General features: G+C 42.7%; 1 protein-coding gene across 2 annotated transcripts in view; it reads right to left on the reverse strand.

Annotated features, from left to right (window-relative positions):
• Positions 1-23810, reverse strand: part of CRTC3 (CREB regulated transcription coactivator 3) — a 104177-nt gene that overhangs the window by 56024 nt on the left and 24343 nt on the right. For both annotated transcript variants that reach the window (XM_018566471.1, XM_018566470.1), the window contains exon 3: positions 4525-4644. In XM_018566471.1, the coding sequence (XP_018421973.1) occupies positions 4525-4644 (120 nt within the window). The remainder of the gene's footprint in view (positions 1-4524; positions 4645-23810) is intronic.

Genomic DNA, 23810 nt, shown 5'->3' on the forward strand with positions numbered 1-23810 from the left:
GGCGGACACGATCGCCGCTCGATTGGATACAAGTGACTTGTATTAAACGAGCAGCAGCTCCCACTGTACATTTAGCTCTACTTGTCAGGAGCAGGGCTAAATGTACAAAAAAAAAACTACTCGCCCAGTGCCCGAAACTGCATGCCCCGGGCGACAGGGATTCACTCCATAAGACGCCTTTTGGGGGGGTGTCTTATGGAGCGAAAAATATGGTACTTAAAAAGCACATAAATATTTGATGGATATCTGAAAACACCCCAAATACATAAAAAATAGCCAATAAAGTGCAGATAAGAACAATATAAAATGAATATCAAGAAAAAGTCCACGAAAAAAGGTGATGCCCAATAATGAATGTCCACAGTAATCCTAAAAAGTGCTGCAAAAGATGATCAGCAACCTTCACCCGAGAGAAACACTCTTTTGAAATGCTGCTCACCATATTAACCCCTTGATGACCGGGGTGCTCACACCCCCTTCCTGTCCAGGTCATTTTTTAGTATTTAGCGCTGCGGTACTTTGAATTACATTTATTCCGTCATGCAACGCTGTACTGAAATGAATTTTATACCATTTTTGGGGGGGACAGATAGAGCTTTCTTTTGGTGGTATTTAATCACCACTGGGGGGGAGGGATTTACTACATAACCCAAAAAAATACTGAAAATTTATACAAAAAAAACAAAACCACAACTCTGTTTTCCCTTATTTCCCTACATGTCACGCTTTAAAATTGTGCATGCCTGCAAAATCGCAAAAGATCTACCATACCCAAAATAGGCCACGGGCGACGCTTTAAAGATTTTACCGCTCATCAGTTTAATGTTATCAGTGATTGATGGCCCTAAAATTATTGCTCACCTTCCCGACGTTCACGGTGATATGTAACATGTGTGACGCAATCGTCATTTTTCGCACGTAGGCGCACCCGACGCATGTTTGCACATGTGGGGGGACTTAAAAAAAAATGTTGGGTTTGTTTTCACTGAACTTTATTGCTATCACATAGAGGGCTAAGAAGACCCCATGTGATTGCAAAATTACAGTAACATGCCCTCTTTACAGAGACATCGGGGGGTGGGGGCGCACACCCACACGCATAATACACGCTGGCTGTTTACATGTCAAGCAGATTTCCCGCTCGTATGCACCGCCTAGTTTAAAACCGCCCACCTGCATTAAATAAGCAACCGTCCAGCCATTTAATATACAACGGCCGGACAGATTATTTAACACAATAAAATCGGTCAACTAATCGATTATGAAAATAATCATTAGTTGCTGTGTGTGTGTGGGTGTAGCTTTGCTCTGGACATTGTAAACTTATTCCCAGCAGCTTTTTAGTTCATAGACTATCTGGATGGGGAGGAGATAGCGCTTGATTCAGTTTGAGTGCAAGTAGAAGTTTGCAATCTGTAGCACAATGAGGCAGTGATCGTCTGATACAGTGCAGTCATTTCCCTTCCAGAAATGCATCCAAAAACTAAAAGCAGACCCGGGTATATCGCTGTTCTTACTGCTTACGTATTACAGAATTTTCTCTTCTCCCTGGAAAACAAAACATCTGTTATCTGCCTGTACTACAGCTCCACCTTTCTTCATCTACTTCATATAAACATGGCCCCCACAGCCTATCATCACTCTGTTAACAATATACATCTCCGTCACGACTTCACAAGCACATTAAGTCAATGCGTGAAAATGTCTAACACCCTTTCTTCAGGCCTGTGGAGGGGAGAGGGAACTTCAGACGCTGTGAAGCAATGCCAAGACAGTCAGACATGCTCTAATTCCTACTATCCATGTTGATTCATGTACAGGACATCAATAAAAGGCCACAGAATTTCACAACATAAAACAGACATGGGGGAACTGAAAGAACATGACAGCAGACAGCTCCAGCAAAAAGATTAGACCGGCAGACCTGACACTAACCACTTATTACAAATGGCATACAAATATTAAACATTACTCCATAAGGAAGCTATACACGTATAGATTTCACCATAGAAATCACTTCGTTCCCCCATTCATGCTGTCTGCACTGCCAGTTATTGTATTCAGGCAGCCGTTACATCTGTAGCTGCCTGAATAACCGAATAGTGACAGCATCGGATGGGCCACCCACACTTCAATTCTTGGCTCATTCCTGCTGCATGTAAGGTTAGCTTTAGAAAGGAACCTGCACAATAATGACATTAGAACAGCTTTTTCAAGTAAATAACGTGTGTGAAAACATTTTGTAAATTTGTTCGGATACAAAGAGCCTGGTCTGGAAAAATGCTGAACTGATAAGGCTTCTGTCTGCTGGCCAATTGATGGCTGCCATCTCCCTCTTTCACGCCCAGTTATTTGTGTGTCCAAAGTCTTTTAAATTTAAAAACACAAAAAAACACCAGCACTTGGCTTAACGTGCAAATGCAATCTGGCAGCTCCAAAATACAATTATACACAGGGAATACAAGCATTACATAGGCCAGAGAGTAGCACTTGAAACTCTGGTAGAAAATGGATTTTCCTTCACAAATGGGATGCTTTAAAATGTTACTAAGTACAAGATCCCCTTTCAAGTCTATATAGATCCTAATAATTAATGTCTCTCATTTGCTTCCTTTGTGTCTGTTAAACATACCATTGAAACATTATGTTAGATCCAGTCAACCCTGCCGGAAATCCATGCGGTTCTGTGCACCCTGTAGTCTTCTATCAAACAATGTTATCATAATTAGGGCTGCAACAACGAATCCATTTAAATCGATGATAGACGATGATGAGAATTGTTGTGAACGATTCTCATTATGGATTAGTTGATTCTGCTTGTTTCATGGGCTCCGTTTCCCTCCGATACCCGCTGCGGGGATGGGATGGGACACAGACCCCTGCAGCCGGTGCCCAGCGTTGAGAGCTCCACACCTCAATCTCCCACCAGCCTCATCCTCAGGGGAGGAGAACCTTCTCCTTCAGGTCCCTCCTCTGCTGATTGACAGCAGGCGGGTGCAATAGCCAGCTTGCTATTGGCTATTGCAATTTTAAATAGTCAATAGCAGACTGGCTATTGCTCCCAGCCACTGCCTGCTGTGCTTACATTCAACTGTCTCAGCAGGCAGCTGTAATTCCCTGGCTAAAGATTTTGACATTAAAAGGTGACACTTGGGGTCTAATAGACCCCTAATGTCACCTTATTGAGAACCTGCCACCTACAATGTGTTATCACATAGGGGGCTTGTGAAACCCCCATGTGATAGCAATGAAGTAAAAATAACCCTTCCCCCACCCCATAAATGTAAAGTCCCCCGATCCCACGAACGTGCTAGCGCATACTAACGTACAAACGGAAACACAAGCTGGGTGCATCTATGTACGAAAATGACGATTGCACTGTACATGTCAGCTATCAGCGTGTGGCTAACTCTAAACGGATGACTGGGCTTTTGGGGGGCGCGTTTGTGGTGTCATTTAATTTTCCCGCAGCAGAATTTTATCAGGCCAAAACCGAAAATGACTTTTTTCCCACCTTTTATAATTTTGTTTCCCTAATAATTGTATTGTAAGCACATGGCGCTTGAATAGCTTCCTCCAGGGAATGGCAGCTGCCTGTGGCAAGATTCCACAGATGGCAGCTGCAATAGCAGGCTGGCTATTGCACCCGCCCACTGCTTGCTGTGCCCTCCTCCCAGTGTGGAGGAGAGAGCTAGGGAACCCAACCAACTAATCGATAATGACAATAGTTGACAACTATTCTCATTATTATCGATCAGTAGGTTACAGCCCTAGTTGAGACAAGCAAACCATTTCACACTGACAGGGGTGCTTACAATGGTTAGCTTTTTTTTTCCGTTTGGGTTAACTGCTTAAAAATGGTAAGCTGGAGTTTGGCTTTGAATGTAATAGTCAAGTCCATCTAGCACTACCTCTCCACAGGGTGACAATGCTGCTCTCCAAGGGTGACTCTGTGGCTCCTCCCTAGAGTGGAGCCACCAGGAGACAGTGCGTCAATGGCAGGATCACCAGGTGAAAAAGTAAAAAAAGCCTAGAAAGAAAACTATGCAGCCACCACATTTAACCTCCCTGGCGGTAATCCCGAGTCTGGCTCGGGGTGAATTTTCAATGCTAGGAGCGGTAACCCCGAGCCAGACTCGGGGCTGCAGAGAAAAGTGACACTCACCTTCTCCCTGCGATCCCGCGGCGTCCTCTGCTGTACGCGGCTATGGTAAGCTGCAAAATGTTAGATTGCACAAAACACAATAATCCAACGACTGAGAAGAACTGCACAAAAACCTAAATGAAACAGTAAAATGGAATAACAATTCCAAATTAAATTAGGAACTAGCAAGCTTCGAGCCGTGTCTTAACGGGATAAGTGTTTGCTGCTAGAAGAATCATTCTAATGAGCTGGAATGTAGACAAGATTTATTTGTTTATAAGAAGTGCCACAGCCTACAGCCGAGGTGAAAGAATCCAGCTACTGCCACAAGAGGCATACTAGGCCAGCTTTCTGCCAGCCTTATCAACCTTAAAGGATATCTGACGTCCATGCTTCTCCACAGGTCTGTGATGAGGCGGGTGCAGGCGGTTTCTCGATACCCTCTCCACCAGCCCATGGTGCCTCATACCGCGGATGTTATCCGTGTGGTGAAATGAACCCTAAAAAAATAAAGGAGATGCATTACTAAGGGATCACAACATTTTATAAAGTCTAACCAAATATGTTTAAACATGTGGCAAGCCTTCCGCTCTGACTTTTAGTGCTTTATATCTCTGTAGTTGGTGGTAATAGCATTCGGCTACAATTGCAAAACAAAAAGATCCTTCACACGCTAGTTCAGCCAGCTGCCTGTCTTCTATCCTTAGAACTCTGGACAGGAATGGTAGTCAGCCAGTGAAAACAAAGAGGCCCAACCAGCTTAAGGGGTTCTTTGGCTTATTGGTAGACTTAACCAATCAAGGACCACTTTAAAATCAAATATAAATGGTTCACATTATGTAGAACATACTGTAGTTGTTCACAGTAAACTAACAAAACGTTTCCCCACTAAAGAAGAACTCCGGGCAAATAAAACAAAAAACAACCTACCCTTGCAGTGGGGCTACCCCCCGCACTGTAAATGTTAAGTTCAGGTTTGCTGGGAAATCTCATGAGATCTCAAGGAAAGGCATTTCCCTCCCCTGTGAGTTACATGTGCCAGAGTTCCAGGAAGTAAAGAGAGATCCAATAACCTGCCCATAGTTAACCACTTGTTATCCGGAGCAATTTCTTACTATTTGCACACAGATGATAAAATCTGAATTTTTGGCTACAAAACAGCTTCAAACCCCCAAACAATGATATATTTTCTGAAAGCAGAGACCCTGTAGAATAAAAACAAATTTCTAGTTGCAATTGATGTCATACTGTATTTTTGCAAATGTTTATCAAACCACCATTTTTAGGATAAAATGCAGTAAATTAAAATTTAGTGCACAGAAACAAAGAAGCTGAGGAAGCAGAGATCTGCTTCTGCAGCTTCTTCTCCTGGCTCTAAGAGCCGGAGAACCTTCGCTCACAGATCTCCTCCTTGTACTATGGGACCGGGAGCGATGCAGATGACATCACTTCCGGTCCCATGGCTGTCAGTGCTGAGCTCCTGAAGCCCAGCAATAAGCTATTGAGACAAATGTAAAAATAATGTAAAAAATTTTCTCTAAAGTCCCCCCGCGAGCACACGCGTTCACGTAGACACGCGTCGGGTGCGCCTACGTATGAAAAAGACCATCACACTACGCGTGTTGTGTATCGCCGTGCACACCAGAGGGAAAACAAAAATTCTAGGGTCAATATTTACACGTATCACTAAATTGATGACCTATGGGGGCTTTTAAAAGCACCGTCTATGGACTTTTTGGGGTACTGAATTTTGTTGCAGTTTCACGGACGCACACAGCTTTTAACATGGTCATGTTGGGTAACTATTTAATCATTCTAACCTTATCTTTTTATTTTTTTAAAATGGGTATTTAATTGTGTTTTTGGGCATTTAAGTGCATTTTTTCACAAAATTTGGGGGTTTGATAATGCATTGCGCTAATATCATGCCACATAAAAATGTGTAACTGCCACCATTTTATCTTATAGGGTCTGGACTTTCAGAACATATACTGTTTGGGGGTTTGAAGTAATTTTCAGGCCTAAAATGTGGATTATAACGTGGGTTCAAAAAAAACGAAAATGACTGTCAATAAGTAGTTAATCCTTGAACTCCACTCGAGCACCCCGAGAGATGAAAACGTCTGGGTGAATATTACAGATTTGAGTTGACTCAAAGCAAAGACTGGCACCTGCCATTCAAGTGTCCAAAGTGAGATCTTAACTTGGGATACAGAATAATTAGTGTTTGGTTGTAGAATTGAGGAGAATGGGAGGGTTTCAGTAGTTTAGCAAAAGGCATTGGGCAGGGTTGAGATCACTCAGTCTACAAAAATGCTGTGTGTTGTCAGCCCAGTAAAGGAGTACATTTCTGGCCAATAAATAAGTATTCTTCTATATGACGTATAAAGGGATAAAACATGGGGAAATGTGCATGGATTGTAGAGACGCGATTGTTATTAGGCCATGAAATACACGGTCACAAAACACACTGCCTCCACTTCAGAAATATTGCTGAACACTATATTAAACTGACAGGTTTATTCAAGTGTTTTATGGACTATAATATCAAGTGTGGTTGAGGAAATTCTAGCATATCAGAAAATGGGATTGTTTAGAAATCATTCCAGTTCTTCAACAGAAAAGGCATCAAGCCCCTTTATCTTGTTTGTACCACATCTGAACTTCGGTCACATCAAAGATTGCAGAACATTTTGGCTTTTTGGGAAAAGGGCGCAGTGTCATTCACTGTGAGAGACTAGAAAGTATATTGCTGGCCTGAGATCCAATCATTACTATTTAAACAAAACACTTATCACCTATACAAGTATATTTCAGTGCAGAGTGACACAGGTATTGCAAATTGTATAGATAACAGTCAAAGGTTAAAACAATTGAATTGTCTTGCTTCTATAACCTATATTGCACTGTCACATCAGATATTGATTCCACATCATGATCGCAACACCTGTGCCTTTAGGCTTAGTTCACACCAGAAACTGCATCACAACTGCGTGCGTCTGCGCAGTTCCATTGTGATCCGTTTTGATGCATTTTTTCCCCCCTGTCCGTGGATGATGCCACAATCAATTGTTGTTTTTTTTTGTATGCAGTCTGTTGTGTTTTAGTTTTGATGCGTTTGCACAGTTAGATGCAGGTAAAGTAGGACAAGCAGTACTTTTTCTGACTGCAGTTGACCTGACTGCAATGGTGTGAATGAGGTACAAGAAAGCCCATAGGAAAGCATTGTAATGTATTTTGACTGCAGCAGTCAAATAAACGGACTGCATCACAACTGCATATGGTGTGAACTGGCCCTTAGCCAGTCACTGTGGTTTACCCAACAAGGCAGCCATGTTTAACTGAGGGGTACCTTTAGAAAGCACTGGTCTGATATCACCCCAAAATTAGAGCTGCAACAAAGATTAAATTTGCATATGGTGTGAACTGGCCCTCAGTCAAGAAGATGAAGTGGAGAAGTTCACCAAAAAGACTTGGGAGGTTTATTTATAAACAATTTGCAGAACTATTCACCCTGCAAATATCTGTGAATGTCTGTTCTATGTGAATAAAGGCAAAAACGAACTTTCTTATTTTGTTTTCAGGTTGAATGTAATGTGCTGTAATACCGCATTATGGCTACTAAATGGAGCTGGGGAGCATAAGAAAAAAAAGTTGTTTCAATGCTACTCCCCTCCATCTAGTGGCCAGAATATGGCATTACAATAGACCTAAAAAAAAAAGTAAGAAAGTAAATTTTTGCCTCTATTTGGCCAGAACGGAGACTTACAGGACAGATAGAAGCTGATTGGTTGCCATGCACAGATGCTCCAATGTTGATAAATTCCCTTCACAGTGTATTGAGTATTCCCTCTACCCACCAGCACCAGGTTATTGCTTTAGGACAGCCAGCACTTGCAGTTGTCAGAATACATGAACAGTAACTGCGGCCGATTGACTGCCCAACTTTTATTGTGGCCCGTGTTCCCCTCACCTCACTTTCTGTCGCTGTAACAGCAAAACAAGAAATGAGGGAACAGTTGTCACTTCAACATGAAGAGCTAAATAGCAATAATAATAATTTGGATAGAGGTTCTAACCCTTCCTTCTGGTTACTGAAAAAAGTTTGTGCCCCCTCCCCAAGCAAGGACAAACCAACCCACTGGCATCATAGACTATACTTGAAAACTCACGTGGTTTCTATTCCTTCCTCAATAAACCTTCCTACTGTTTACTTTGGACATGTAAATCTAGCACCAAAACCTAATGGGGAGAATTTATCAAACTTGGAGCAGACAGAAACTGGAGCAGCTGTCCATGGCAACCAATCAGCTTCTAACTTTCATTTGCAAAGCGCTTAACTGAACAAACTGAAGAGAGAAGCTGATAGAATCCGGAGCAGTTGCCCAAAGTAACCTGTCTGCTCCCGTTTTGATTTCCCATCAATGTATTTTGCTAGCTGGGTTATAATGACACCTGACTAGAAAAGCAATCATGTGAATTACACTTACAATTTTTTATTTGTACAAATTGCTGCGGCCTGCTTCACAGTCCAAAAGGTCATTGTGCAACTGAGCAGGCTGCCTCTTCCATGTGACAGTGTTCATTCCCTCTCCCAACAAGTTGCCCATAAAGAGTTTGAACATGTGCAGATCCAGCGGTTCCTTAGTGTATGTAGAAGTAAACAGTTTATGGGAATACCGGGCACTAGATTCTCAGCAGGTTTATGCATGCCAGGGGACATTGTGAAGGTTCTCTCAGATACATCTGCAATTATTTGCTTCTGTCTTTACAATCTGTTATGAGATTTTATGACCCAAATCAAAATTGAACATAGAACAGAACTATCACATCTATTATCCACAACAATTAGGAGCCTATATTCTCCTTGATAGGTTTTTCCACTATTTAGAGTAGAGCTGCTTATATGCAATAAAGGGTAAGTGACGTTTTATAAGGGCACACACATACACAGCTTCGAAGGGACCCGTACTTCAGGAGCACCCAACTTCATCCGTTGGAGGAAACCTTCTTCAGCAAGTCAGAGGAACTTCAAGCATGCAAAAATGTAGTACATGCACAGATCTTTGATCTTGTCAAGCTAGGAGCAATCCAGTTGTTTCCAGGGTGACCAAGGGCTAGACATGGTCGAAAACACTGCTATGTGAAATGGGAGCTGTTTAGCATTACCATGCTTATGCAAGAACGTGAAAGGGCTTTTATTATGGAACAAACGTAGAAACAACTTGCCTCACTCCCTACCAGGAAGCCCCAAATTAAATAAGGGGGGAGCTCACAGTGACCGCGGGCGGCGACGCCAAACAGTACAAAATAAACGGATGTCACCAGCACACCAATGGTATGGAAGTCCAAAGTGTTTGTTTAGTGGAACATCATGTCACCAGAACTAGCGCACTCGGTGTCCCCTTCATCAGGCTCAGCAATGAGTCTGAAGGGGACCCTGCGTGGCCCCGAAAGAGCTAGTTCTGGTGACATGATGTTCCAATAAACAAACACTTTGGACTTCAATACTATTGGTGTGCTGGTGACATCCGTTTATTTAGGGCTTTTAATATGGGCACAGCCCTGTTCACCGATGTACTATGTTTTTGCACCTCTACACACACAGCTTCATCCACTGAAGGGTATTAAAGCAGAATAAAGTGGGAAGAAAAAAATTGCTGGGGAGGAGGTAGGTATGAGAGACATGTAAATTTTCTTCTGCCAAAAAGATTCTTCCTCTCTCCACAGCGATTTTGTAATTTTCTGTGTACACTGTATGGTGCATGCGGAGTGCGGTGTACACACTCGGCCAATTCATGGCAACTCTAAGGCTTCATTCACACCTACAGTTACGGCGAGTTTTCAGATTCCTGCAGCAGGAACCTACAAACTCCTGCAACAGGAATTCCAGATATGGCATTTAGAAGTGGCCGCTATCACCTGTGCAAGTTAATGATCATGTGACCGTGGCCACATTTGCAAGCAGCAGTCCGCCAGCACCCCACATGCAATTGTATGTGATACGATTACATGCGGTTAAAAGGGGTCACTATCCCTGGACGCAGTGATTGTGTGTCCAGAGGTAGTGATCGCTTTCCAACTGAATGTATTCATATCACATGTGGCTGCTGTCATCTGATCATTAAATCTGAATAGGAGACAGCAGCCGCTTCTAAATGTCATATTTGGGATTCTTGCTGCAGAAATTCATAGGTTCCTTCAGCAGGAATCCCAATACACACCTTAACATTAGGTGTGAATTTAGACTAAGATGCTGTAAATGGGCTGGGTGGCGTGGAGGACGTAACTCCTGTGCTCAATGCAGTAGTTACATTATCAGGGGCCACCCAATGACGGAAGGGGACTACCAAGATCCCAGAATTGCAGGCAGCAGAGACGGCAGTGCGGGGCAGAGATGCTTAAGAATGAAGATCGATCAGACAGCGCTGGATGTTTAAACATTCTCCAAATGTTAGCTTTTCAACAGAAGTGCAATGCCTGCTCCCGCATTATTGGCAGACTTTGAAAGCCCTGAAAATGTGACTCCCCGAGAGGCAGAAGCAGCATTAAATGGCATTACAAGGGGTACAAAAATAAGTGGGAACACCTAACAATCTCTTAATATCAAGAAGCTAAAGATCCTGCTCAGAACAGCATCAGACCTTCTTGGACGGCAGTCAGTGGAATCCAGAGTGTGTGTAATGAGATACTGCACCATTCAATAAAAAACAGTTCTTTAACCTCCCTGGCGGTATGATTATTCAGGATTTTAGGTACCAAAAGCGGTACATTGTTTTTCAAATAAAGAAGGTGGAAATCTATGTTGACTTCTAGAATGTTTAAGTAGAACTGAAACCAAAACCATTGGGGAGATTTCCCTTCACTTCCTGTCCAATAGCCACAACAGGAAGTAGGAGGAAATCCCTCTAAAGAGGGAAATCCCTGGCGGTCACCAGAACTAGTGTCCCCATTGGCATTTTCTTTCACTTTCAGTGATAACTACCAGGCAATTAGAAAGGGTGAATCTCCCTAACAGCGGCACAGACAGAAAAAAAACATGACAGGTATTGGAATCTCTCCAAGCTACCAGAAACTAAAAGATTTTAGATTTTGCACGTAAACATTTACATGGAAGTTAAAACCAGTGCATGAGTTTAGCAGTGTGTTTGGAGACATTATTGTCCTGGAATATGTCAATATCATGATGGAATAGTGTATTCCCTACAGATAAGACACGTCCCTGTAAAATGGCACCATATTACTTGGCCATCGAATGACTAAGTAGAAAAATCACATGACCAAATGGATTCTATGAGAAGTCTCCTCGACCTGACTTCCAGATATCAGGAGTGTAAGCTGAAGGCTTCCACTGGCTTTCTAGAAAACAACTGGCTGGAAATTCACGAAACCTTTACTTCTTCCATGAGACCAGGTTTCATGGTTCTTTGTGGGGCTGACAGCAGTCCTGAGATGACATCACACTGCGACTGACGGAGTTCTGTCGTTTAGTATCTATTCCACTCAATGTCCATCTATCCTCGACCAGGAGCTTTGATTTTTGACCGTTGCTCCTCTCTAGTGATTCAGTTTGGACAAATCTGCGAAAGCGATCATGTTTAGATCAATTTTAAACACATTTAAATATGATTTAGAACAGAGGTGGGGAGACTCCGGCCCTCCAGCTGTGGTGGAACTACAGTTCCCATGAGGCATTGCAAGACTGACCATTACAGGCATGACTCTGAGACAGACGTGTTGGGAATTGTTGTTAAAGCACCGCTGGAGGGCCGGAGTTGGCCACCCCTGGCTGAGACGAGATGAATGCAATTCTCACATGGGCTATTTGCTCTTTCTGGAACACAGGTTGCGTCGAAAATCAGCTTATCAAAGTGCCAACTGGCACACCTCAATTATAGGTGACACCTACTGGCAATCAATGTTAAGGTGCCCATACACTGCTCGATTCTCGTACGAGAATCGCGGGAAATCCCGCGATCGTACGAGAATCGAGCAGTGTGAACGGAGACGTGCGACCGTTTCTACTGTACGGTCGCACGTCTTCCGTCGAACCAGCATGTTCGAAAACCAGCCGGGAATCGTACGATTCTCGGCTGGTTAGAACGGTGCTCGGAAGACAAATGCTGAACGGGCCGGTGTGCGCACGCGCACACTGCCCGTTCAGCATTGCAGTCATCGGAAGCCCGCCCCTCAGGGGGGCGGGCTTGCGATGATCGAGAGTGCGATCTGCCTGTCCAAGATAGGCAGATCGTACGTTTTTTTAATCCCTGTACAACCATCGCAAGACTAAGGTCTTGCGATGGTTGTAGAGTGTATGGCCACCTTAACATGACTCACCTTTGTAGCTCTGTTCATAATGGTGTTTTTTTAACCCCTTCGTGACTGACGACGTACAGTGTACGTCGCCAGCATCGGGGCTGTTTAAACAGACTCCCGGTGACTTTTGCCGCCGGGACTCTGTTTAAACTTGTAGAGCCGATTTTCGGCTTTACAACAGAAGCGATCCTGGCGACTTACCTGTCGCCAGATCGCTTCTGCGTCCCGAAGAAGGGGCCGCCCCCCCCGCCGGACACCAAGACCATGTTGGGGGGTTTTAAGTAATTTTCAGGCCTAAAATGTGGAATATAACATGGGTACAAAAAATGAAAAAAAGGCCTCAGTCATGAAGGGGTTAATGGTGAAAACTAAACTCCTTTCCATGTAGTGCTTTAGGTAGTTCTGACCAACTGTACAGGATGGTCATGAACAGGGCTTGAAAAATTTTAGGGTGTCTCACCAGTCAGTCAAAAATGTCACCAGTCAGCATGACCGGACTATCGGCCTTGCAATTTACGTTAACATTTTTTGGGGACAGATAGAGCTTTCTTTTGGAGGTATATAATCACCTCGGGGGTTATTTTTTTTACTATATAATGAAAAAAGTAAAAGAAAAAAAAAAAAGTTTCCTTACACTATGTTATAAAACTTTTATTCTTACCCATATTTTTTATAAAATATAAAAAATATAAAAAAGTCGGGGTCACGTCGGGTAAATAGACACCAAACATGTCAAGCCTTAAAATTGCGTGCGCCCGCAAAATTGCAAAAAACGCCCATAGGCGACGCTTAAAACGCTTTTACTGCTCATCAGTTTAGTGTTATCGGTGATTGATGGCCCTAAAATTATTGCTCTCACTCCGACGTTTGCGGCGATATGTAACATGTGCGGCACAATCTGCGTTTTCGCATATCTGAGTGTGTATGTGGTGGGCGGGGACTTAAAAAAATTGTTTTCTTTTTTAAAAAAATGTTATGCTTTATTTTTTTATGATTCTTTAATTTTTGTATTACTTTTTTTTGACACACAACTTTATTGCTATTACATCGGGGGCTAAGAAGCCCCCTATATAATAGCCAATTTACATGACAGGTCCTCTTTATGGAGACATCAGGGGTCTTATCTTAGGCCATGTAAATCTGAACATGTAACAAATATAAAATAGGTATTATCCCAATTTGGCTGTGAAAGTGGAAACACACTTTAAGGGAAGGCAGTGAGTTACTGGCAGGATCATTAAGAGTAAAAAAGGGGAGAGTGCTGAAGAACCAAGCCACCCCAAGAATTGATAAGCTGCAGTATTTTATTTGGGTTACTAGGTAAGGTGGCTTTGAATAAACAGCATGTTAGGCCAGTCCAATAATTTCAAGTATGCAACCGATTCAAGAAACATGGTTGTACTGTGCACATAAGGGTGCATGCTAACGTTATGTGGAATAAAGTGCAGAGAGCAGCAAGACATCCCTGATGGCAACTATCCCAGAGAAAACAGCAGCAATCTACTTGGGGGGGTGGGGGGGTGGGGACAACACCGAAATCAAACCTGCCAAACACTATTCCAACTAAGGCCCCGTTCCCACTGCGCGATATGCAAATTGCGCGTTTGTCGCACGATTTGCATATTGCGTGACATTGCGAGATTTGCCGCGCGATGTCGCGTTCAAGCTTGCATTGCGCAAGCTTGAATCGCGGCTAAATCCGCTCAAAAAAGGGTCCTGCTGTAGCGACACACGACCCGCGACAGCAGGACCCTTTGCCCCATTGGATTGCATTGGAGCGCGATATCGCGGGAATTACCGCGCGATAAATCGCTCAATGTGAACGGGGTCTTAGACTGTTAGCAAGGGAGGTTTGCAAAGCCTGCTGCACCACAGACATGGCCTGATCTGGCTGAAATCAGTCTTATGGGCAATAACAACTGCATTCATTTCTCACCCAGATCTTGTAGTGATGATGGGAGAGTCGGAACATTGTGTAAAGTCTTCTCCAGCACATCCCAAAGATGCTCAACGGGGTTAAGGTCTGGACTCTGTGGTGTCCAATCCATGTGTGAAAATTATGTCTCTGCTCCCTGTACCACTCTTTCACAATTTGAGCCCAATGAATCCTGGCATTGTCATCTTGGAATATGCCCAATGTGCCATCAGGGAAGAAAAAAAAAACAATTGATGGAAAAACCTGGTCAGTCAGTATATTCAGGTCAGCAGCTCAACTCATTTTTTGTACACAACGTTGCTGAACCTAGACCTGAGGAACAGAAGCAACCCCAGATCATAAACACTGCCCCCACAGGCTTGTACGGTAGGCACGAGGAGTGCATCACTTCATCCAAATCTCTTCTTAGCCTCACGGATGACTGGTTTAGCCCCAATCCCATAAAGTCTCTGCATATTGTGCTAGTGGAAATGCTTTTACTTTCACTATTAAACATAGCCGTGAGTTCTACTGTGTATATTTTACCATTTGTTTTCACTAAACGTTTATGTGATCTCCAATCACAATCATTCAAGTTTTTTTACGACCATATGTCTTTGAGAGTAGATCCATCGAGAGAGATGGCCATGATAGAGTTGGTCAAAAGCATTTCCAGTTTTCCAGTAAAAAAAAAAAAAAAAAAAAAACTCCGGGACAGGTCACAGACTTCATTAAAGTCAGGCAAAGATGGTAAGTTATGCCATGACCATAGTGCTACCTGCACATGGCTGGACGGTGCAGCTTGAACTGTTCCCCTTCCTTGGGGGCAGAGCAAGTTACATTGCCGAGTTGTGTTTTCCTGCATTGGGCTCCTAACATTCCTGACTGCCAAGGTATACCACATTGCACCTTGTTTACTATAGAATTCTGTCACTCTGAGCTTACGGAGATTTGTCTCGCTGAATGTATGCTTTGTTCAATCAGCTCACTCACTGATCACCTACATACACCCAAAGGCCAAGCCCCTCTGTTTTTACTGTTCACACACATCACAGTGGAAACAATTTTTGTGGGACAAACCTCAAAAAAAAAAGAACACGTCAAGCACTGGTATCAGGTATTCGGTGAGCAATACAGACAACAGACAGAGGTGGATTGCATGTTGTGAATTGTGGTATAAGACAGTTTCTCAAATCGGCAATATAAGTCATGTGGATAAGTACGTACAACCCATGGAAATTACTGACTTTTTCAACATATGTACACAGGCAAACATTCAAGACATGACTACAGGTAAACGTGTTATACCTGGAGAAAACACAGAGAATTTGCCCTTTCAATGATTCATAAAAAAAAAAAACTATCAACGGATATGATGTACCAAGGAAAAATAAAGTACACCCTTGGCCTCCAGGAGAAAGAACTTTGTGTAGGCGTTTTGCATAGCATCAACCTTTTCACTACTCCTACATGCAAAATTCCTTCAGTTGCAAAAGTTATGTGGGTTTTCTTGCATGAACTGTCCTTTAAATCTTCCCACAACATTTCAATGGGATTCAAATCAGGACACCGACTAGGTCAGTCCATAACCCTCCATTTCTTTTTTCAGCCATTCTTTGGTGAACTTCCTGGTTTGTTTCAGATATTCATAGTGTTTAAAGATCTATTTCAGGTTCAACTTTAAACTTTTAGACAGATGGCCTCACATCCTCAACAAGCAAACTTTGATATGATGCAGAATGTATAGCTTATTTGATAACTGCAAACTGCCCAGGCCCTAAAGCAGCAAAGCAATCCAAAACTAGAACATTTGCACCACCATTCTTCACAGTTGGTATGAGGTTCTTCTTGGGCTGTATTTGCCAAGTTTGTTAGTCCTGGGCAAATTAGCAGTTGATTAAAAATCTGTATCACTTGTGGATTTTCCTTACAGTGGAATGACTGATTGCCCGACTCATAGGCATCCAGACCTTCTATTTGAGGGCCTTAGAAAGTTCTATTGAGCTTGGACACAATGACACCATGTATGTCAATACCAAAAAGAACATCAGACCCTCCCCAATAGCTAAGGTTTACATAAAAGACAGGTTCCCCCTGAATACTCCCGAAGAGGTCCTAATCATTGGTACCTAATCTGGAACACCCGATTCGAATATATTTGAAGTGGTGACAAATGTCGGGGGGTGTCCTTACTTTTCCCATCTGACATCACTGCATTTTTATTTACTTAGATTATGAGAATGAATAAACCATATTCCTTTTATGTTCAGGCATTTCACCTTTATCTGTGGGCACTGTCTGACTGAAGATCAAATGTTTGCCTGTTTAAATATATAGAAAAAATAAGTCAAACATTTCCATGGGGTGTACTTGCCACAAAACATTTCCATGGAAAGTGGACTCCACTGGCTTTCCTGAACACCTGTACGGCTAGCCTAAAGTTAGACTCCAGGAGAATCAAAAATTATTCAACTACATGAGTTATGCGTATTTTTGTACTTAAAGCTTGGTGTGAGGATCTTCCAGATCTGTGTAGTAACCCAGTGTGAAACTCTGCCCCCCGAACAGAGGGTTCCTTTGCAGACTCATCACTGCTTTCTCTCCTTGTGCAGGGTGACTGGTCTTGTCACCACCCCTTTTAAAGTTTCATGCAGGCAGCTTGTAGTGGGTGCAACTAAAACCTCTGTTTTTAACGCATACTGTTGACAGGATAATTTATTTTGTTGCAGGCTAGCTGGCAGGTGTGCTGGGGATTTTTTGTGTTTTGTATTGTTGTAAGCCTTCCCATGTGCGCCCTGCTATAAAGGCTGGTTATAGATTCATGCGGTTACCATGTTTTTCTAGTTTTCTTGTAGTGGGTGGAGCCTGCTGGGTCCCTCCCACAGCTCTGCTCTCAGCACAGGAAATGTAGGGTACAGTGATGATGTCACTGTTACAAGGTAATAACTGGGTATGCAAAGGCATTTGGTGCCCACAAAGTGGATTTTGATCCTTTATGGTCATAGAAGAATATATTTTAGGGCTGCGGAAATTAACGATTAATTGTTAATTTTTTTGATCGATTAAAATTCTTCTGATCGGTACTCACCTCTCCGTCGGCTTCCGGGTCTTCCGTCGGAGATCCGGTGACGTCACCGGACTCCTCCCCCCTTCCCCAAGTGGCTCCGTCGGCTAACGAAGGGAAGGGGGAGGATTCCGGTGATGTCAATGTCCGTGACGTCACCCGACTCCTCCCCCTTCCCTTCGTTAGCCGACGGAGCTATTGATTTCTTGCAATATCAATTTTATTGGTCACAGTAAGGTCCAGGAACAGTCTGCTACAACACACATGCTTTTTTTGAGCACTAAGACATGTGTTAGGAAGCCCATCACTGCACTTCAACAGACAAAAACTATGTCCTGCATTATTTTCTTAAACAATTTGCTTTAATGCAACTTGCTCATTTAGAGAACGCACGCACATAGTTACATAGTATTTGAGGTTGAATAAAGACATCAGTCCATCAAGTCCAACCTATTAGGATCTCATTCTTAGGAGTACTACTTGTACCCCTGTATATTACGGTCCCTTAAGAAATCGTCCAAAAGTTTCTTGAACAATTCCACACTCTTACCTGAAATCACCGCCTGTGGCAGTGAGTTCCAGACCCTAACTGCTCTTACTGTGAAGAACCCCCTTCGCCCCTTGTGCTGGAATTTTTTTTCCACCAATTTTAGGTGATGGCCTCTAGTTTTTGCAATGGAGTTAATTTTAAACAGTTTATCGCTAATGTTGCTACCACCATTGAACATTTTGTACACCTCACCGCCAATGTGAACATGTTTAAATTTAGTAGCCTTGTCTCGTAGCTCTGGTCCTCCATACCCCTAATTAGTTTGGTTGCCCTCCGCTGGACTTTTTCCAACTCAAGGACATCTTGAGTTGGACACACACACATACGTCCCTTCAATAGACCTGACTACGTTATTGCAAACTATTATTTAAAAGCAATAAGGTTAGCAATACTTTTTGTGAGATCTCATCCAATCATGGGGAGGGAATAGTGAATGCAAGAGATGAGACAAACATCATATGCCTGATCGTGTGAGATCAGGCATATGATGCACCACACAACATTAAAGCCATCTTTGTTTCCCCCATAATCTCACAGGTTCTTGCAGTTTAGAAACTAGATCTCCCTGGAAGGCACTGGTGATGTAGATTTATCAGCGGGAACCGGTAAGACCCTGGCTACATCACCAATTTCACTAGACCAGAAGAGGAAATCCTGGTTCAGCATTGGCCTATACACATACAGCACAGCAATGAGCGAATAAAATGAACTAGGATCACACTAATCCAGCACGTTATTATTCCGAGTTGCCCCACTCAAGAGTGAGATTAATAACGTGCTGAATTAGTGTGATCCTAGTGCATTTTATTACTTAATTGCTGTGCTGTATGTGTATAGGCCAATGTAGTTGGATCTGTATGTGCGTTATAATTAATCGAAATTTAATCGATTTAAAAAAATTCGATTAATCGAACACGAACATTTGAAATCAGTACCAGCCCTAATATATTTCAAATTAGGTTTTTGTGCCTGGTGTTAAAGTTTTAAGCACCTAGGCAGGGAAACTGCTACAGGGTGCCTGAGAGCTGCACACTGAATACCTTTGGGCCATAGGTTGAGTACATAAAACGCTATAACAAAAATAATTAATTGGTGCTAATATATTGGGCCATCATAACAAAAGCTTCTTCAAGTCTTAACCTCTGACATGCCAAGAATAACATCATAAATGCTCTAAAACCTAAAACTACAGTATTCAAATTCTTGCATTTAAAGACTTTGCTGTTTTTGCCATTTACATGTCAACCAAAATAGGCCCCGTAAAGCCGTTAGGCTTAAACAGATTTATCGCATGTAAAACCTACTTTCCCAGACAAACAAAAACACCTGACTTGCATGCTTCAGCAATGTCTCATGAGCCTTGTAGTTCCACAACAGCTGTAGGGCCGCAGTTGCCCACCCATGTTTTAAAAGGAACCCAAAGAAATGAAGCTCTATGATGGTTGTTCTCCAGTAGAGCCCTTTGAGGGGAGGTCTGGTAATTTTGGGACATCTTACATTAAAAGCACAAAATACAACAGGAGGATCCATCTGTTCTCTGCAGCTGTGCTGGTGGCTCTGTACCAAAGATCTGAACGAAAAGTGGCAGATCTCGAAGGACCAAAATTCATGCAATACTTGACCGTGTGAACAGACAAGTTTCCAACTGCTAGTCGTATCCACCTTTCATTAAATAATAAGAATTCAGCTCATCACCATCTACATCCAAGCTGATGTGAATGTTTTGAGGACATTTACGTGGCCAAATGGAAGCAGTTGAGGGACTATTTCATGTGTTTGCTACCAGCATGTCAGTATTTTATTACATCTGTATGCATGAGGCCTAAAGTCTGCTTGGACTTTGGGCCAATCAGAAAATTAGGATTTAGGGCCAGTTCACACCATATGCAGTTGTGATGCAGTCCGTTTATTTGACCGCTGCAGTCAAAATACATCACAATGCTTTCCTATGGTCTTTCTTGTGCTTTATTCACACCATTGCTTTATTGCACACCATTGCAGTGTGAATAAAGCACAAGAAAGCCCACAGGAAAGCACTGTGATGTATTTTGACTGCAGCGGTCAAACGGTCCAGTCTGAACAAAATGCTGCAAGCATGGATCGCCACACCCCCTCCTGCCCCACAACATAGTGAGGCGGCCGCAATGCGATGCCGTCGTTCTGGCAAGAATCGGGCCGGAACGCACTGCATCTGGTGTGACTGAGCGCTTAAGGTGCCCATACACCTTACGACCATCGCAAGACTTTTGTCTTGCGATGGTGGTATGCTTATTAAAAGCTCGTACGATCTGCCCACCTTGGACGGGCAGATCGTACTTGCGATCATCGAAAGCCCGCCCTGCTGAGGGGCGGGCTTCCGATGACCGCAATGCAGAACGGGCAGTGTGCGCGTGCGCACACCGGCCCGTTCCGCAGCTATCGACGAGCAGGCTAGAAACCCGCCGACAATCGTACGATTCTCGCCGACAATCGTTTTCGAGCATGTTGGTTCGACAAAAGACTTGCGACCGTACAGTAGAAACAGTTGCACGTCTTCGTTCACACTGCTCAATTCTCTTACGATCGCGGGATTTCGCCCGATTCTCGTACGAGAATCGAGCAGTGTATGGGCACCTTTAGACAACAAAATCCTCATTAACAAGAATTCAGCTACAGGCGAGTATAATTATTCATGAAACAGGTGCCTAGCAGACAGTTGATTATAAAAGGGTGTTACTTAAAGAAAACCCCTTCCCATTTCATGCTGTCAGCATTGGCACCACATGGAAGAGAAATGTCACCAGGCCCGAAAAAGAAAATGTCTTTACACAAGAAAAGTGAAGCCTACAAGGAGATCAGCAAAGCTTTACTTATCAGTCAGAATACTGTAACAAAAGTGATACAAAATGTAACAAAGATGGAACTGCAACCATCTCACAGAGACGCCCAGGCCGTCCATGGACGCTAACACCTCAACAGGAGAGTCTTTTGATGAGAAGGGTTAAAGAAAATCGCCATGCAACTTCACTGCAGTTAGCTAAAGAAGTAGAAAGCTAATCTGGGGTGATTGTTTCCCGTGACACAATACAGCGTACACTGCAAGAGGAATGGCATGCATGGGTGTCGTCCACGAAGGAAGCCTCTCCTAAAGCCCATGCACAAAAAAGCCTGCCTACAATTTGCAAGGGCCCATGCTGAAAAAGAAGACTACTGGGACTCTGTACTCTGGAGCGATGAGACCAAGATCAATGTTTTTGGAACTGATGGCTTTAAAACTGTATGTTGTCGCAAAGGTGAGGAGTACAAAGAAAAATGCATGGTGCCTGCAGTGAAACATGGTGGTGGTCGTGTCCTTCTGTGGGGCTGCATGAGTGCTGCTGGTGTTGGGGAGCTGCATTTCATTGATGGTATCATGAATTCACAGATGTACTGCTCTGTATTGAAAGAGAAGATGCTACCATCACTCCGTACCCTCGGTCGTTGTGCACTTTTCCAACATGACGATAATCCAAAAAACACATCTAAGGGCACTATTATATTTCTGAAGAAAAACAGGGTGAAAAGGGATTCAGTGGCCAAGTATGTCTCCTGATCTGAACCCAATGGAACGCCTATGGGGAATTCTGAAGAGACAAGTTGAGCATCACTCTCAATCCAGCATCCAGGCTCTAAAAGAGCTCGTTCTTGAAGAATGGAAAAAAGGAGGTCACACAAAATTCTAGATGGAGTAGTTTTTGTTGTGGGGTGTATTCCTTTTTGCTTAACCTCATTTGAGTAAAACTGAAGATTCTGTAATCTAAGTTATATTAGTAACCTTACTTTCATTTAATGAGCTAAACAAACAAATGTTCTATAACATTCAGAATTTTGGAAATTCTTCTTGTGTTCACTGAGATTAAACATCTTACTGTTAAAATGGATAACTGTTCAAACACACACACAGTTTAGAGATTTTTATTACTATTACTATGCATCTACTGCTTTAACCGGGAAGATCATTTTCTTGGTTCAATTTCCCTCTTTGGAGCTGCACGATTCCACACAGATGTTTAATATGCTCTCCCACGGTTTTCATACATAGCGTTTTTTTCCAGGTGCAAGGTCCTGGGAATCAAGCAAACCATCAGCCATGTCCCTTATTCAATCAGCCCCAAGAGTTTACTTCTCGGACTAAGCAAATATCACCTGACAAAATGTGTATTGCTATGACTGCACATCTACACCCGTGTATGTATGTATGTATGTATGTATGTATGTATGTACACACATACACATATATATATATATTACACATATATACACACACACACACACACAGTTGTGTGAAAAAGTGTTGGACCCCTTCCAAGACATTATATATTATGGCGGATGAAGCAAGAGAAGCTTGAACACCTAAAGGTGAACAGGAACACTCAAAAGCCTCCCAGGCGGGCAGCAACGGACTTAGAAATTATGGCCGGAAGATATATCACTGTTGGAGCATCCAGGAAATACAAGAAGTAGAGGGCTGCCTCTTCTGGGATCATTCTGTAATTAAAATAGAACCTTTGGATGGCCAGACCATTTTACCCCAAGAAAGGGTCCCAGAAATACAAAATGAAACACGCGCAGGGATCATATAACAGAAAGGAAGGGCCATAGAGCAGGTAGGAGCTGATGGTTTACACGGGCAGGCTACAAAGTGAGAACACCTCGTCTGCTTTTCCTTGGCTTCAGTCTTAAAATAAGCCTGATGTCTCTTACTGTGTGAAAGCTGGACTTTTTTCTTTAATGCTCGGCGAACTTGTGTTTGCAAGAGACAGGGGTTTATTTTCCTAACATTCAGTGTGTCAAACAAATCCACGGTTTTTACAGTAGCAGAAACAAAAATGTGCTTGTTCTAAGCGCTTCATGCTCTTATCAGAGTCATGCAGCCAAGCCCAGCCTTCCACATTATGACTACAGCACATTCAGGCAATGTATGACTGACTGCCTATTATATCAGGGGAACATCCTTCTACGAATGACCCATGTACACTCACTATATATATCTTCACTTGACCGTCAGAGCTAAATGTCATACTGATTACTAATATACAGGAAGCAAAACGGATATAGATACAGAGTAGATATCTCTTGTAAAAGCAAGATGATAAACAGTTCATCTCATCGTCAGTATGTCACATATGAAGCTGCCCACACACCTTACAATTATCTGAAGATTTTCTGTGGTCAGATGGAAAAGGTGCAACAGATTCCTCCATCTACACTTAACTGTGTGGATGGAGTAATCTCCACCTGGGCCAATCTGTTGCACTTTTTCCATCTGACCACAGATAATCTGCAGATAAATTGTAAGGTGTTTGGGCAGCTTAAGTGTTGTAAGTAAAGTCTGAAGTGACATAGAAAGTTCTCCTCCAATTTTCATTATTAGTCCTTTACAATTTTTACTGGAGATAGTTCCGTGCAAAACACAAACAACATTACAGCAACATTGTACAGTTTTAGAGATCCACAATATGTTTCAAAGTCTATAACAGTGGAGTGGCAAATGAACAGCATTGAACATGCCTTTAGATGCAGAATGATTATAATCTTTTACCATAGGACTTTTCTTCAATAAAAATTGTGTTATGTTTTAGGTTATAATTAACATGGACCTAGCATCTAGAGAGCAACGGGAGTCTGTTTAACCCCTTCATACTTCATGATGGGATTATGCAGTCATACAACGCTGTACTGAAATAATTTTTATACCATTTTTTCGGGGACACAGAGCTTTCTCTGGTGGCATTTAATCACCACTATTTTTTACTATATAATAAAGTTCAAAAAAAAAAAAAAAAAATTTTCTTTAGTTTTT

This window comes from Nanorana parkeri, unplaced genomic scaffold (genome assembly GCF_000935625.1).
Source record: "Nanorana parkeri isolate BGI_ZX_2015 unplaced genomic scaffold, ASM93562v1 scaffold951, whole genome shotgun sequence".
Classification (NCBI taxonomy): domain Eukaryota; kingdom Metazoa; phylum Chordata; class Amphibia; order Anura; family Dicroglossidae; genus Nanorana; species Nanorana parkeri.